Genomic DNA, 18049 nt, shown 5'->3' with positions numbered 1-18049 from the left:
TCCCAGCGATATTTCATTGTGGAAGTATTTAAAGCTTACACACATTTAATGACAGTCATTTTAGACATCATTCTGCCTTAGCCTTGTTTCCACTTGACTCACTCAGTTTTACCACACTTTTTTCCCTTGACGCAATGTTTACTTTTTGCCATATTTATAAATTACACATTAAAAGGGAAATTGCATGTGAACTGATCTGAGATTTATTTTAGCCGGTGGCTTAACTAGCACCATATTCCAGCTTCCAAAAACATCTTGCACATTCTGAAAGGATTGGGAATCATCTGTTTCAGTTCGCACCACATACATTAGATTTCAACACAGCTCATAATTTCTAAATAAAAATTGTGATTTTTAATAGTTTGGAAATGTCCAGCTTCATGCACTTTGTGCATGACAAAGACACTGTGGGTGAAATTTTACAGCCATAACATGGCGGGGGCGGGGCTGTAAAACGCAGTGAGCCATTCAAAAGTCCATTGACTTCAGCGAGACCGTAAAATCTCACCAGCCTAAAATTCCGCCCACAACCTTTTTTTTCTCTAAAGTTACAGTGGCCATGCCTACCATTCTTGCCATTTTCCCCACTTCCTTTTACACTAAACATACCTTGCAACTACATAAAATGTTAAATGAGAAATAACTTTGGTCTTTACCTCACTTCAGGTAATGTGGGGTAGAATTTTATCACCTGCGGGTGGGCCCACGCCTGACCCGATTGGTTGTAAAGTAGCGTGCGATGACGTCGGGCGGCTGCCCTGATATCATTGTGCACTTGCGCAATATTGCTGTCGGCAGGTGTGCGCATAAGTTGGCAGCGCATCCGCCGACAATTAAGAGGCCTATTAAGGCCATTGAAGCATTAATTAACAGCGATTTTTCACTGCCCATCCAACCTTACAGTTGGGCCGTGGACGACTCAGCCAGGCGGCCTTTGCATTTTTGAGGAAACCTCATCCATGGGCTGCATGAAGGTTCCGACATTCATTCAAAAATATGTTTTGACATAATTTTCTTATGTTTCTGTTCATGTGAGTGAGTCCTGTGTGGGGACGTTTTTTTTCGGATTTTCAAAATCTTTATTTTTGATTTTAAAACTCTTCACCTCCCTGAGGCAGCTCCCTGCCTTCGGGGAGCTTTCAATGCGTGCTCCCCTGCGCCTACGCAGACCTTTGCGCTTGCCACCCCCCCCCCCCCCCTCCGTCCTGCCCGCACCCTGGTAACACTGAGCTTCTCAGCGTGCCTTTCATGCTGCCTGGCCGCTAATTGGTCAGCCAGTGTGAAATCGCGGTCAGTGGCCGATCACGGGCGGTGGGCCGTTTCCTGGCTGCTCCCAGGCCCACCCGCCTGACGACCCGAAAATCCTGCCCATGGCTTTAAATAAATTACTTTCCATGCAGAATCACAAAAATCAAATTATTTGCAGAACTTATTCATTAAATCATAGGTTAGTTTGGAAAGTAATCAACTTTTAAAATAAATATCTCACAGTCTTAGCTTAAATTGTGGCGTACAAGTCGACCCGTTTATAGGACAGTTCTATTTTCCCAGCCTCAAAAGTCATGTTTTTACATATATTCAACGTGTAAGTCAACCACCCTTTTCTGCTACAACATGCTATCCTTGCATCAGTAGCCAGCCTCAATTTTTCATCTCACAAATGCATGTTTTTTCTTACCATTACCTTGTAACAGGGCAGAAAGGATCAAACAGGTGATTATGGGCTGTGTTGGATGCGCAGCAGGATGGAATTCATGGGCAGAAATTTTCGCTCGGCGGGCCCAACCTGCTCAAGCATGAAATGACGAATGTTGACGTTGGCCGAGTGTGCCGTTGATAAAAGACCTGTTAAGGCCATTAAGTAACCAATTAAATAAAAATTTTCACAGCCTGTCCAACCTTACGGTTGGCAGGTGGCGAAAAGGCCAAGCGACCTTTGCATTTTTTTTTGCATTTTTTTGGAAAGGCCATCCATGGGCAAGATGAGCTTTCCAAAAGCAAATGAAAATAAAATAGAAACTTTAATTTTTCATTAATAACATGTCCCTGCTCATGTGACACAGCCGCATGAGGAGCATGTTTTATTACACTTTTATTTTAAAATTTTTTTTATACGTCTCTTCATCTCCCTGAAGCATCTCCATGCCTCAGGGAGATTATGAAGCACTCACTTGCGCGCATGCACAAAGTTCACGCTCTGCCTGCTCGCACTCCCCCCATCCCCTCACACAGGGAGCGCTCAGCACTGCCACTCGTGTTTCACTCTTGGAGGGCCATAATTGGCCCACCCGCGTGAAATCGCTGTGCGGTCCCAATCACAGGTGGCGATCGGCTTCCCAACCGCCCCCACCGAGCTTGCCTGCAAAAGGCAAAGTTCTACCCCATGGTTTCAAAGCTTGTAATTTTTGAGACAGACCTAAATGAAAAGGGAAACTGAAAAGGGAAACTGACCCTTTCAATTTCTAAGGAAACTAAGACTGAAACTGAGATTGGAAACCAGAACTTCAGGATGTCTGGAACTGGTTGAAAGCTTTTAAAAGGACACACAGCCATTAAAGTTCGGTTGATGATCCCAGTGGTGCAGTACAGGCAGGCTAAAGCAGATAGATGCTAGATCCAGAAGCTGAGAGGAGGCAAATATATAGTTGCTGCAGCTTTTTCAGTTGTTTGAAGATAACATTAGTGGATCTACACCAATCCAGACGGTCGTAAGCAGAATTGAGGAGGTTCTGCAGATGCGTGCCATTTCTGGCGATGACTGTGTCTCTGGAACTTGGATTGGTTGTGTGGTGATATTGTCTATGGATCAGGCTAAACCTGAGAAGAAGAGGAGCTGAACTTCATCATGAGAAAGACAGAATTTTGAAAGACTTTGTAACTGAGATTGATAACATGTGGGCTTAGTAGATTGCCAGGCCAACTTGCTTAGATCTTTCTTAGCTGTATCTGCCATTTAATGTGTAATTTATAGTGTAGAATTGATCATAATTTGCCTGGCAATTCATGTTTAACTTATGATAATTCTGGGTTTCTGAATATAGGCATAAGATAGTATTTAGTGTTTGCTTTGTTTGACTCTTGCATAATAAAAATTCTTTTGGTTTAAATTGTGGAACCTTGTGGCTTCATTCCTTTGGAAAATAACTGGGATTTTGGAATTATTCTCCTTTGAAAAGAAGTCACTGGTCTCCACTGAGACCATAACAGCGGGTGTTTAAGACACGCCCACCCAGACCAGACTGCACATGGCAAACAACGAAAAGAAATGAGTCTTCCAACAAAACTAATGAAATACGAAGCTGGTTTCAAGCTAAAAGCCGTAACATCTGCTAACTCACCAAATCCGTGTGCTGCAGTGAGGGAATTTGGTGTTGCTGAAAAACTGGTGTGAGAATGGAAGAAGGAATCCACCCTGAAGAATTGGGCAAGACCAAATGTGCCATGAGAACAAAGGCTGATCTTGAGGAGCATGCATTGGAATGAAAATCGTCAGAAGGGTTGCATTGTCACTAGAAATTCAGTGCATATCTACACACGTAAATGGGCCAAATTCAAGTCCAGCAAAGATTTTGTAGCAACAGCTAACTGGTGTAGCTGCTTTATGAAAAGAAAATGTCTAGTGTTGCAGCAGAAGACCAAAATCGCTCAGAGACTACCGAGAGACATTGATGTCAAAGTGACCAGTTTCCAGTGATTCATCATTAGACAGTGGCAAAAACATGAGTACTCATTATGTCACATCGGCAACATGGATGAAACATCCATAAGTTTTGATATGCCCAACAACCGAACTATGGAGTGGGGAGGTTTGAAAGTGGTTCTTGTGAAAATTATAGCACATGAGAAGAGAGGATTCACGGTGGTCTAGCCTGCATGACTGATGGAACAAAATTAAAGTCTGTGATAATTTTCAAACATAAAATCATGCATAAAATCAAGTTCCCTGCGGCAGTAATTGTGCATGCCCATGATAACGGTTGGAAGGATGAGGATGGATTGAAGTTATGGATTGATATTGTGTGGAATAGGTGTTCCGTGGTCTACATAAAGAATGCAGCTTATTAGTGTGGAACATGTTCAGACCCCATATTACCGATCAGACCACGAGGTGCCTGCGAATAAATAAGACCAAACTTGTAGTTATACCAGGGGGCCTATCATCTATCATTTGACCTTTAGATGTGTACCTCGACAAGCCATTCAAAGATCACGTTCATGGCAAATGGAATAGGAGGATGGTTGATGGAGAAAAACGCTTCACAAAGAGTGTAAATATATGTGCCTCCCCGCTTAATGTTTTATGTGATTTTTGTCATCAAATCATTAGTGCACAAAGTGTAATCAGATCTTTCAAAAAATGCGGAATATCCAATTAAATGGATGGAGAGAAAGACGATTTGTCGGGAGGGATGATTCTGAAAGTGAAAGTGTCAAATACAGAGTGGGATCCTTACGATAATGCCATAGCCTAAGTGGCTCTGAATTAATTCGATGAACTTGCGTTGGATGCTGAAGACAATGGATTTGATGGTTTTAAAATGCTTTGATTGTGGTTAAAGGTATCTTTGTAGAGCTAATTCATTCAATCAACTGTGGCAAGTTAGTTTAATATGAATTACCGGTGTTATATTCTTCACATTTCAAAATGGTGGACACCCACACTGGAGGTTCACTTCTATACTCGGCATGTAACTTGATCCTCGCTTTTGGAAGGATTTTTGGAGGCTTCAAAAGTCAAATTATACGTCACAATCTACAATTTGTATAGTGGGTTTATGTATCTCCAAGTAAATATCACCTCAAACTGATCTTAGTGAGAAATTATTGACTGGCTAAATGAACCACTAGTCAGCTAACACCACCACTTGGAAGTTCCGCTCCAAGCCACTCACTATCCTGACTTGGAAATATATCACCGCCGTTCCTTCACTGTGGCTGGGTCAAAACCCTGGAACTCCCTTCCTAACAGCACTGTGGGTGTACCTACACCACATGGACTTCAGTGTTGAACAGAAGGCAGCTCACCATCACTTTCTCCAGGTCAACTAGGGATGGGCAATAAATTCTGGCCTAGCCAGCAACGCCCACAATCCGTAAATGAATTTTTAAAAATTGGCTGAAATATCCATCGGCTAAAGCGTGGAATGAGATAACTACCAATTTGCAACCTGAAAGTATCACAAAGTGAACCAATGCATTAATTGCAACATTTTAAAAAATTATTTATCAGCAGCCAACAAAAGAAATAAACCAATCAGGTAGCTTAAAAGGCTTTTGGGTAGGCCTTGTTTCAATTTCAAATTAAAACCCAGATAAATACAATGGGGGCTGGATGGGCCATATAAGGCAGCGGAGAGTCATCCGCACACCCTCATGCAGCAAGTGGTAATGACCTGGAACTTGCTGTCTACGAGGATGGTGGAAGTGAAGATGATAAATGATTCCAAAAGGAAATTGGATGGGCACTTCAGGGAAATAAACTTGCAAGGTTATGGGGATAGAGCAGAGGAATGGGACTGATAGGATTGCTCTACAGAGCATAGGCTCAATGAGCTGAATGGCCTCCTTCTGTGCCATGATGACTCTAGGACACTGTGAATTAAGGTTGACTTTAACTCTCAGTAGTTTCGGACAGGTGGGGCAGAGGTGAGGTGACCGTAAAATGTCGATCAGTTTCCCATCTGAAACTTGCACAATGTGGAAGCTGGCTTGAGAGAGAGTGGAACTTTGCACAGCGGAAGGCCACCAGCCAGAAACAAGAAACAGATCACCAGCAAACAGGTAAATCAAGGAGGGGGCTTTTAGGAGTGTTTCTGAGATGGGAAAGGAGAGGAGTCCAAGGCAGGGGAGGTGCGACTTGCCTTGTAGAGCTTGGAGAAGCATTGTTCATCTGACAACTTCTGCATCCCTGCTGGGAAAATTACAGCGACTTCCCTGTTCAGGTCCAAGTTAAAATTTAATTGCCATTCCATCAAAGTAATGGAATTTGGATTTTCATAAATGTATGAGGCTTCCTCCTGCTGTAATGGACATTTTAATCGCCAAATTCCAACGAGCAATTTAAAATAATGGCCCGTGGGAATCCAGCTGGAATGTCATTAAATAAGTAAATAGAGAGAATAGGATAAACTTAGTAACCGTTGTTAGTAACCGTTGTATAAAATGTGAAGGACAATTCAGTTAGTACTAGAGATAAATAAATAAATTCATTAAGAGCTGGAAATGACAGCACAGGCAGAGTGTCAGGAAGGAAGACATGTAGGAATTTTGATCAGTGAGACAGTCCTGGATGACTACATTTGTACAAACTCTCTATTCTGAATAACTCTGGCTCAGAGTTATTGAGCTGCAGGGTGAGTTAAAGACTTATAAGGGAGGACGAGTAATTCTGGGATAGTTTACTCCAGAACATAGAGCAAATAGAGAGAGGTAGATGCAGGAAGAGGAGTGTGTAGCATGCTGGGTAAGAGGAACTGAGTAGAAGCAAGGAAGGAAAAAAAATCAAAGAATCTGGACCTGCCCAAAAGTACAGTGACCTTACTACCTTTGAAGATAGGGAGGAAGGTTACAGGAAGGACAGATACAATTCTGACCATGGTACTGTGAAGCAGAGAGCAGTCTGACGGAGCAGCTGATTAGAAATGTTGTAGTTACAATCATAGAATAGAATCATATAGCACAGAAGGAAACCATTTGGCCCATTGTTTCTCTGCTAGCTCAAGAGTTGTCTAATTAGTCCAACTCCTATAGCTCTGCAAACTCCTCTTTTTCAAGTATATATCCAATTTCTTTTAGAAAGATTCCTTTCAGGCAGTGCATTCTGGATCATAATTTGCTGAGCAAAATACTTTTTCCTTATCTCCTCCCTGCCATTTTCCTAAATATCTGAAATCTGTCTCCTCTGGTCGCCACCTCTTCTCCCAGCGGAATCAATTTCTCCCTCTCCACTCTGTCAAAACCTCTCGTAATTTTGAACACCTCCATTCAATCTCCCCTTAATAATCATCTCTGCTCTAAGGCAACAAGTCCCGGCCTCTCTAGGTTCTCCACATTAATGCAAATGTGGTCACCCAGGACTGCCTCAATGACCACAAATTTCCACATTCTACAGCCAGACACTCTCCAATGCTACTATTTTCAATTCTATATTTATTTATATTGCAGTTTTTTTTATTTATCTTGCAGTTTTTTTTATTAGTAGGGAATATGATCATTAGAAGGATAGACAGCATCATTTGCAGTCAAGATCGAGAATCCTGAGGTGAAAGTTGTCTTCTTGCTGCCAAGGGAAGGGATATCTCAAAATGATGGAAAGGAACCCAAAAATGGAAAGTCAGAACCACTTGTGGCTCATTTCAGACCAATGACATAGGGAAGAATAGTGGGAAGGCTCTCCTGAAGGAGCATCAGGAACTCGGAGCTAACAAAAAAATCTAAGCTTCAGGGATAATTGTGTCAGGATTATTACCAGAGTCACATGCAAATTGGCATAGGCATAATCGGATCAGGAAAGTAAATATGTGGCTGAAATGTTGGTGTGTGAAAGAGACGTTCCGACTCTTGGGGAATTGGCACCAGTACAGGGGCAGGAAGGAACTGTAACATTGGGATGGATTGCACCTGAACTGGGCAGGGAACAAAGTCCAAGTGGAGAGGAGAAATAGGTTTGTAGAGAGCATTTTTAAACCAGTGAAAGGTAAGAGGCTAGGTTGGAGTTGGGGGGAGGACTCAGATGGAAAAAATATTAAAAGTGAAAGTAGCCTAAAGATAAGAGAAATGAGTGAGAGCAAAGTTCAGGTTGTAAATAGTGTTAAGGATAATATAAATATTTCGGGTTCAGAAAAACAATAGAAGATAATAATAATATAATTGATAAAAATACAAAAGGAGTAATGAAAAGCAAGGAGTGTGACGAATAAAAAGCGAGAGAAGAATATCATCAGAACAAAATGGCAGTGTAAGATTTTTGCCCAAATAAAAGAGTTCTATTCATGAATGAATATAGTATAAGGAGTAAAGCAAGCAAAGTAGAAGTCCAAATTCAGTTTAAAAAGTCTGTCATAGTGGTCATTTCTGAGACCTGCCTGAACATGACTGGGAGATAAACATCCCAGATTGTATTTATTTTGTGCCATTAAAGCATCCCAAAGTGCTTGACAGGAACATTGTAGAACAAAATTTGACACTGAGCCAAAAAGCAGATATTAGGCAAGATGATCAAAAGTTTCATAAAGAGGTGAGTTTTAAGGGGTGTATTAAAGGAGGAGATAGAGAGAGGAAGAGATTTAGGGAGAGAATTCCAGAGTCTAGGCAGCTGAAGGGACGGCTGCCGCTGTTGGACCGATTAAAATTGGGGAGGCCACAATTGGAGGAGTGCAGTATCTCGGAGAGTTGCAGGAAGTGACAAGGCCGTAGGGGGATATGAAAACAAAGATGGGAATCTTATAATTAAGGCATTGCTTAACTGGCAGACAATGTAGGTCAGCGAGTGCAGGGGATCTGGGTGTGCAGAATTTGGTGTAAGTTAGAATGGTCTCCAGTTTGCAGAGCATACGAACATACGAACATATGAAATAGGAAAACAAGTAGACCATTCGGTCCCTCGAGCCTGCTCCACCATTCAATAAGATCAACACTAATCTGTTTGTGTTTCGAGTTCCACATTCCCATCTACCCCCTATAACCTCTGCTACCCTTGCCTAACAAGAATCTATGTACCCCTTAAAAATATTCAGTGACCCCCGCCTCCACCACCTTCTGAGACAGAGTCCAAAGTTGCACAACCCTCTGAGAGAAAAAACATTCTCCTCATCTCTGCCCTATAAGGGTGATCCCTAATTTTAATACAGTGCCCCCTAGCTCTGGACTCACCCACAAGAGGAAACATCCTTTCCATGTCCACCTTGTCAAGACCGTTCAGGATCTTCCATACTTCAATCAAGTCACCCCTCACTCTTCTAAACCCCAATGAAACAAGTCCAGCCTGTCCAACCTTTCATCATAAGACAGTCCACTCAATCTAGGTTTCAATCTAGTAAACCTCCTCTGAAGCACCTCCAATGCATTTATATCCTTAAATAAGGAGACTAAAACTGCACACAGCACTTGAGCTGCAGTTTCACCAATGCCCTGTATAACTGAAGCATAACATCCTCACTTTTATGTTCAATTTCTCTCATAATAAAGGGTAACGTTCCATTAGCCTTCTTAATTACTTGCTGTACCTGCATACTAACTTTTTGTGACTCATGCACGAGAACACCTAGATCCCTCTGCACCTCAGAATTCTGTAGTTGTTCTCCATTTAAGTAATATTCTGCTTTTCATTCTTCCTGCCAAAGTGAACAACTTCAAATTTTCCCACATTATACTCCATCTGTCAGATTTTTGCCCACTCACTCAACTTATCTATACCTGTGTGCAAATTCCTTATATCTTCTTCACAACATACTTTCCTACCTATCCTTGTGCCGTCTGCAAATTTAGCTACCATGCCTTCGCTCCCCACGTCTAAGTCATTGAGGGTAGAATATGGGATGTTGGCCAGTAGCGCATTGAACTAGTCAAATCTAGAGGTGATAAAAGTATAGATGACAGGGTGTTCAGAACTCCTTTTTTAAAAATTATGTATGTAAGGAGCCCAACAAGAGAAGAATCATTGCTGCATCTTGTAATGGGAAACGAACCAGAGCATATAGGAGTAGCATGGGGGACCATCAACGTAACAGCAATTACAACTTAATAAGATTTAAAATAATGATTGTGAAAGGCATAAGTATGACAATTTAAATGCTAGTACTGATCCATGGGATCTGCAAATTGAATTTTGTCTGTCTTTTCTATAATCTGTTAAAGTTCATGATATATTATTCCATGAAATCACCATCTGTTTCCAAAATCTATCAAAATTCCAATATGTCTCATTGGCATTTAACAGATCATCTTTCTTGTAGGTTTCATCCAAGAACTCTAATAGATGGTTCAAATCTTCATCACTATCCACAAATGATGGGCAAGCAACTCACAAAATACTGTACTTTATTTAGGAAGCAACAATGCCAAGACCATACCTTTTGTCTTTAGTGTGGATGTAACCTCTATCTACATATCCACTTCATCCTTCTACTGGTCATATGCTTAAAACTCCAACTTTATCGAAGGGTATCAATGCCCAACAATTTACACTTGCTTCCTGCCATTGTCCATAATCACTCCTGGCATTGTATTTTTCTGCCTGAGTTGATTTTTTTCTTAGCTTCCAGCCTTCACCTTTAGATAACCATTTTCTCCCACCATGTTATATTCCAGAAAGCCAGTTGATGAAGGATAGAACTGGAGCCGATACACTTTTATATTTACTTACAGAGTTACACATTATAAAGTATATATCTCCTAAGCCAGCAAGCTGAGTTTCAGTCTGTATCTATTCATAGGGATTGAAATGCATCATCATTTAATACCCACCACTTGCATACAATTGAACACAATTAACAGACAAGTAATACCATTATCATCCTGGGCTTCAGTGTGGCTACTAGAGCAGGTTGAAAGTTGGGAGTTCTGCGGTGAGTAAGCCACCTCTTGACTCCCAAAAGCCTTTCCACCATCTACAAGGCATAGGAGTATGATGAAATACTCTTCACTTGCCTGGTTGAGCACAGCTCAAATAACACTCAAAACGCTTGGCACCATCCAGGACAAAGCAGCCCACTTGATTGACATCCCATACACCACCTTAAACATTCATTCCCTCCACCACAGGTGCGCCGTAGCAGCAGTGAGTACCATCTACAATATGCTTTGCAGCAACTCACTAAGGCTTCTTTGACAGCACCTTCCAAACCCACAACCTCTACCACTAGAAGGATAAGGAAAGTAGGCCATGGAAACATCACCACCTGCCAATCACACATCATCCTGACTTTGAAATATATCACCGTTCCGCCATCATTGCTGGGTCAAAATCCTGGAATAACCCCCCCCACCTCAACACTGTCGGAGTACTTTCACAACACAGACGTCAGTGGTTCAAGGAGGGGGTTCACCACTACCTTCTCGAGTGCAATTGGGAATGGGCAATAAATACTGACCTTGCCGGCGATGCCAACTTGCCATGAACAAAAAAAAAATCTGAATGCGGCAGTAACAAGCACAGATGTTTCAATGTTTTGAGGAATCAGAAGAGCCAGTTATTTTGCGAGGTTGAACACCAAGCGAAGCATTGCATGGACGACGATGCAAGTGTTTAGTGTGCCAGATGTCATGCAAGAAATTCTTTATGGAAACAAAGGCAGATGAGATATTTGAGTTCAAAACTTGCAACATTTTAGTAAACAAACACCAGATAAAAACTCTGATCAATTTAGTGGATAGATAGTAAAACTTAATGGAATAGGAACCGTTATCTGAGGATCTAAGGACTGTGCTTCATGTTCAAAGGATTCCCCACTTTATGGAAGGAAATGTTATACTCAGCAGGTTTTTTTAAAGTTAACTATTTGAAGAAACTTTCAATTATACAGTCATCTTGAGTCAGATCTTCTTCCTTGCTAGAAGTGTTGCTGACATAAGTCATCCCTAACTGTCCTGAAGCAATTCTATGAAAAAGTAGGGGGCTGAGATTTTAAACTAATCTAAGAGTTGATTCAGAGTCACCTTACCTCAGGAAACAATGGGTTGGCTGAGGACAGAGATACTTATTCGGGTACATCTTTCCAGGGCCTTGCTTGTGTTCCTTTTAGAATACCAGGATAAAGGCAGAAGGATCAGTAACCAGAGGACACAGATTTAAGATAAAAGAGCCAGAGAAAAGAGGAGGGCAGAGTGGAAGGAGGACCTTTAAAAAGTAGCATTCGGCCTTACCACCTATTTGGGATATGGGAACCCGTGCTGACCGTTTAGCCCCGTCAAGTCTGCTCTGCCATTGGATTTCATCATGGCTGATCTGCATCTTAACTCCAACTACATGCCCTGACTTCATAATCATTAGTACCCTTGTGTAACAATCACAGGTTTGAAATGTTTAATTGGGGGAGAGAACTGCAGATTTACAATGCCCTTTGTGCGGAGCTGTACTCTCATTGACATCACTCCTGACTGGCTTAGCGCTAATTTTAAGGTTATATCCCCTTATTCTGAGCTGCCTATTTCTACCTCACTCTATCCAATTAACTCCTTTAACAATCTTGAACACCTCAATTCCAGAAAGCCTTAATATTCTACATTCAATGGGAATACAGGACTAGCCTATGCAGCTTCACACGTCTTTTAGCCCTGGTATTATACTGCGGAATCGATACTGCACATTCTCCAAGACAAATATATCTTTCCCGAGCTCTAGTGCCCAGAAATGAAGCAGTATTCAAGACGCTGATCAAGTCTAAGCAGCGTTTTTTTTTAATGATTGTAACATAGTTTACACCCTTTGGTCTTCCAGCCCTCTTGGCCAATTCCATTAACCTTTTTTATTTTTTTTTTAAACCCACTAGCGTTCAGTATATTCTATATGTAGATCCCCAAATCTCTCTGTTCCTCCACAGTTCCTAGCTTCTTGCCATTTAGAAAAAACTTTGACATATCTTTCTGTGGTTCAAAATAGACGACCTCACATTTCCCACATTGAACTCCACCTGTCACAGTTTTGCTCACTCATTTAATCTATTAATGACCCTTTGAAACTTTCTGTTCTCATCCATGTTATTTAATGTGCCATCTAACTTGATGTCATCAGTGAGCTTGGATATATGGCTTCATCTAAATCACTTAAAGGTAGGGAAAAGCTAAGGCCCCCTTCAGATCCCTGTGAGTCACTACTCCTCCTGCCTAGGATACATAGCCATTCTTCCTGCTCTCTATTTTTCACCTCCTAACCCAGCCCCTACCCATCTCAATGGTCCGCCTTCACTTCCATGTGCCTTCAACCTTGTTAACGGCTTCTTGTGTGGTACCTTATCGAATTGTACCTGTTTATATCACTAAATATTTGAACAGAACAAATTAAAAATATTATGCATTTCTGTACTTGCTTTTGTCAGTTGGCCGATCATACGGAAGTCATGCAAGGTATAAAGAAGTGCCCACAAGTACGGTATCCTGTATTGACACCAAATCTCCGTGGCTTTCATGCTGCAGTAAGTATTGTTCTGTTGATATTATTGATTCGTAAATACATTGAGAGTAACACTGTGTTGTATGTTGATCTTATACCTTCAAATGTGGTAGGTGAGTAGTTTTGGTGGGAATTTTTTAACATGGCGATGTTGCAGTTGGCAATATTTTCAAAAATGTCTCTTAGTTTAACAATCAACTATTCTGCTTGCAACTCCAAAGCCCATGGATGTCTGTGGGCAATGTATAACACAGGGATTATTTTGCTGCTATGTCTAAATTATTGTATTTTGCTCTGGATATCTGGAGAGTCATACAGTGAGGTGAAGTGTAAATAAATATGTCCTGATGGGAAAGGATAATCGCTTTGGTATAGTTCCCCTTATTACTGCCACTTGTGTTAAAGCAATAAGGTCAAGATAGCAAAATTAAATAGACTGAGAAAAAGAAGAAAAAGGAAAGAGACAGGCACTAGAGAAAAGCTGAAAGAGAGAAAGGAGCAAGGGTCGTGATTTTCCGTGCCCGCTGGCGTCGGGTGTGTTCGTAGGCGTGAGTGGACAATTTGGCAAGAAGGCCAAAAATCGGTTTCACGATGTCGTGAAACCAGTTTGCAATTGTCCACGTTCCCTGCCATCATACGTCGGGAACTTCACTGTTAACACTTCAGCATATTCTTATAAGGCCAGCCCGCCAGACTCATCCCCCCAACCCCGCTGGATCGTCTGTCCACGTCGGCAGGAAAACACGCCGGTGCAGAACACGTCTTGACAACTGTGACATGTAGGAGTTGGGACTTATCGCCAGGGCATTGCTCACATCGTGGACATCCAAGGAGCAGAACGACAGCAACGGGATTCTGGAGGAACGTCCATAGCATGCTGGGTGGATTCTCATGGACGTGGCTCTACTGCGAAGCAACTCATGGAAGTTGCAAAATCACCGTTGATGCTCTCAACAGATGATGGATGAGGGGGTGGGAGAGGAAGGTCTAGGATTGGCTGGGAGAGGAAGAGGTGTCGGAGGGGATGAGGTTGGGAGGGCGGAATGAAGGTGCCGGGGGATGAGGTTGGGAGGGGGGAATGAAGGTGTCAGGGGGGTGAGGTTGTGGGGGGAATGAAGGTGTCAGGGGGCGAGGTTTTGAAGGGCATTAGAGGAGAAGAGGGAGAAATGGGGGAGAAGATGGCAATTGGGGAGGTAGGTGTAATGGGGCATGGAAAGTGCAAGTGAAGGAGTTCGGGGGGAAGGAGTGCAGAGTGGGGAAGGAGTCCAGGGGGAGGAAGGAGTGCGGAGAGGATAAGGAGTCCAGGGGAAGGGAGTGTGGAGAGGGGAAGGGGTCCAGGGGAGGAAGGAGTCCGGAAACGAGGGGGGATTCTGGGGGGAGGAAGACATGGGGAGAGGGAAGAGAGTCTGGGGGAAGGAAGGAGTGCAGAGAGGGGAGGGAGTCCGTGGGTAGGAAAGAGTGCGGAGAGGGGAGGGAATGAGGGTGGAGGAAGAAGTAAGGGTGGAGGAAGGAGTCAGGAAGTGGGAAAGAGTAGAGCTGAAGGAAGAAGTGAGGGAGTCAGGAAGGGGGAAGGAGTAAGGCTGGAGGAAGAAGTGAGACTGGAGGAAGAGGTAAGGCTGGAGGGAGGAGTTGGGGGGAAGGACTAAGGGTGGCGGAAGAAGTAAGGGTGTCTGAAGGAGTCAGGAAGTAGGAGGGGGCTAAGTGGGAGAGGAGCCTGGGGAGGTGGGAGGACTAAGGTGGGGGAAGGAGTTCTGGGGAGAAGGGGCCTGGAGAGGGGGATGTACAGGTGAACGTGCGAGGGAATGGTCTGAGGGGTCCATGTCAATCACCCTTACCTGTACATCCCCGAAGGAAAAGGGTTGTGGCTGGTAGGTCATGGAGGGGAGGTGGAAGATGATGCCAGGGAAAGGAAATGGGGGACTGGGGTAGGAGAAAAGACAGGGCAGCGCATAAAAAACCGAATCCAGACCATGCTGTCCAAATCGAAAGTGAGATGAGAGTTGTGGTGGACGAGATCAGGAGCTGCATGGGAGTGTGATCAGTGGGTGGACGGAGATGCAGGTCAGCTCAGATGGACAACTGAAAGTGAACCCCAGCAGGCAGCATTAAAAATGCTCAGGACAATGAGGTGAGTGTGATACGGCAAGATCCTGCATGTGTGGGAGAGTGCTTCCACGAGGCTCCAAAAGGCCCTGCCACATACACACATCTTCCCCTAGAATCAACCGTTGGCCAGCTGCTCCCTGTGCGGTGACAGAGGATGAGGTTGTGGGGCTCACAGACAAATGGGACTCAGAGGGAGATGACAGCCTCTGAGATTCCTGAGTGGATGACCCAGGGGTGTCCAGCTACCATTCCTCCTCCCTTCAGGTGCCTGGGGGCCCTGGCCTGACTCTTTGAGGAAAAGGAGGTGCCCTGTTTCCCTCTCGCATTGTCACTGCAGGAACTCACCCATGGCTCCCGCGATGGAGTGCAGGTCTGCACGCATCTCCACGTTCTGCTGGACCAGGGTCTCCATGGCGTCCGCCATCCTCCCCATGGAGACCGCCATACATGCACACATGGGCATCACTTCATCAGAGAGCAGGCAGACACACTCCTCCAACTCACGTGCCACTCTGCTGAGGGCTTCCAACAGCTCTGTGTGATTTTGACTGGGAGTCAATGTAGGTCAGCGAGCACAGGGGTGATAGGAGAATGAGACTTGCTGTGAGTTAAGACACAGGCAGCAGAGTTTTGGATTACCTCAAATGTACAGAGGGTGGAATGTAGGAGCCTATTACTTTGTTTCTTCCTTAGCCTCATGAAGTTGACGCTAACTTTAACGCCATTGTTATCCTGCAGGCTGAGATCAGCTGTCTCAATACATGGCAAAATTGAACTTGGGATCTTTCTACCCTTTATAGCAAGAGAAAGTTGTGAGGCACTGGCTGTCATTGTGTGATCATTGTTAATTACTAGTGGAGTTTAATAGGATTAGGAAAGGCCAAACACAGGAACAATATTTTAAAAGGCTCACAAAACAGTTGCAGATAACCACAGGTCCATTAGCTTAACATCAGTAACAGGTGAAAAAATGAAATCCATTTTAACAAGCAAGCCAGAAGAGTACCTGGATAGAGTTAGCATAAGTTAACGTGTAACCATTGAGGCTTTAGGAGGGAAAAACCTGCTTGGCAAATTATTTTGACCATTTGAAGATCTTGATACAGGAATTCATGTTCTAACTTTATGCTCCCAAAAGCTTCTCCTCCCAGGAATGTGCATTGGGAAATCACAATTTCCACCCTCTATTTGTATTAATGGTTGGAAAATTATGGGTTGTATGTGCATAATTGCTTGATGTGTGCTCTTGGTTGGTAAGACTGTACTTGGAGTGTGCAGTCAGAAGATTTACTCGATAGTTCCACATGAATTGCCCGTAAGTGAACTAAAAACCACAAGAATCAGGGATGTGACATAGGATTAAATCTTAAAAAGATTGCAGATTGAAAGCACAAAACAGAAAATAGTCATAGGTTGGGTAACAGGGCAGTGGAAACATTGGGGAGGATTTTCCCCTTGTCGGATAGTTCTACAATTGAATAGATACGTAGCTAAGATAGTTCATAACATTTTAGAGATATAAATATAAGGCTTTATATGTCTATAATGTATTAAACATTGACATATGCTCACACTTCCTGTCCACATCAACTTTAGTTCCTGCGTGGTGTTCTTTGACTATTACTCTTAGGTCAACATTTGTAATGGCAAAAGCTCTCTGGAGTTGAGATTCCAGTTAATGGGGAGAGTGAAAAGTGGTTGCATCGCCTGTAGGAAGTCCCACTTTGGAGCAGAGCCCGGATGTCTTTTTTCCCATTGAGGGGGTTAACTGTGGGACCATGCAATTCTCGGCTTACCTTCTACTAGACTCTGCTGTTAGGAGCACCCAGACACGTTAAGATTGAATTACTTTATCATGCCAAAGGTATGCCTTTAATCTTAAACAGATCCTGGGACAACTCGAAATGAGCTGGTAGAATAAAAAAAATTAAGTGTCGTCATCACCTTCATAGCCTCATAGCCTCAAGCTGAACTGTCCAGGCAGATGATCTTGGCTGCTGGTCTTTGTAGTATAGCTTTCACAGCTCCCATTTTGTTTCCTTGGTAAGTTGTGCTCTTCTCACTTAGAGACCATGATGGTGATCTTCATGGCCTGTGATTATATTGTGGGGTGCTGGGGTAGGGAAAGGAGTTAGGTAATTATATCTTGTGGGACACAACCTCCTTTGTCACTTATATCGCTCTCCATTTTCTCATCAATAGTTCAAACAAAAGAATACCCATTGGGAATGCTATTACTGATACTCAAACCCTCTTAGAGTGGGTTAAGACAACTATATCATGGCGGTCTCACAGGCCTTTAGGATGCCAGTACCAAGGTTAAAAAAAAATCCCACTAGTTTCAACTGATATTGGCAACCAGCAGACCTTTCTCATTCCATCCATTTTCACACCGCTTCTCCTGGTGAGGGTTGTGGTGGCAGTAAGCTGAGCAGGGCCGACCAGACTTCCCTTTCTTCAGCCACAGATTCCAGCCCCTCCAGGGGGATTCCCAGGCGTTCCCAGGCCAGCTGAAAGGTATAATTCCTCCAGTGTGTTCTGGGTTGGCCTTGAGGTCTCTGCCCAGTAGGCCATGCCCGGTACAGCTCCTGCGGGAGCCTACCAGGAAGCATCCTTATCAGATGCCTGAACCACCTCAACTGGCCCCTCTTGATCCAGAGGAGCAGCGGCTCTACTCCGAGGCTGTCCCGGATTGCCAAACATCTCACCCTGTCTCTGAGAGTACGCCCAGCAACCCTGCAGAGAAAGCTCTTTTCCGCCACTTGTACCTGTAATCTTACCCTTTTGGTCATTACCCACATTTCATGACCATAGGTGGGGATGGGCACATAGATC

General features: G+C 43.4%; 1 protein-coding gene across 1 annotated transcript in view; it reads left to right on the top strand.

Moving 5' to 3' along the window:
- The first annotated feature begins 12712 nt into the window (after positions 1 to 12712).
- Positions 12713 to 18049, top strand: part of LOC144680687 (hydroxymethylglutaryl-CoA lyase, mitochondrial-like) — a 126627-nt gene continuing 121290 nt past the window's right edge. Inside the window, exons 1-2 of the mRNA XM_078541933.1 lie at positions 12713 to 12768; positions 13035 to 13130. Of these exons, the coding sequence (XP_078398059.1) occupies positions 12721 to 12768; positions 13035 to 13130 (144 nt within the window). The 5' untranslated portion in view covers positions 12713 to 12720. The remainder of the gene's footprint in view (positions 12769 to 13034; positions 13131 to 18049) is intronic.

Source organism: Cetorhinus maximus, chromosome 5, assembly GCF_964194155.1.
Source record: "Cetorhinus maximus chromosome 5, sCetMax3.hap1.1, whole genome shotgun sequence".
Taxonomy (NCBI): domain Eukaryota; kingdom Metazoa; phylum Chordata; class Chondrichthyes; order Lamniformes; family Cetorhinidae; genus Cetorhinus; species Cetorhinus maximus.
This window is presented reverse-complemented; position numbering and strand designations above follow the sequence as displayed.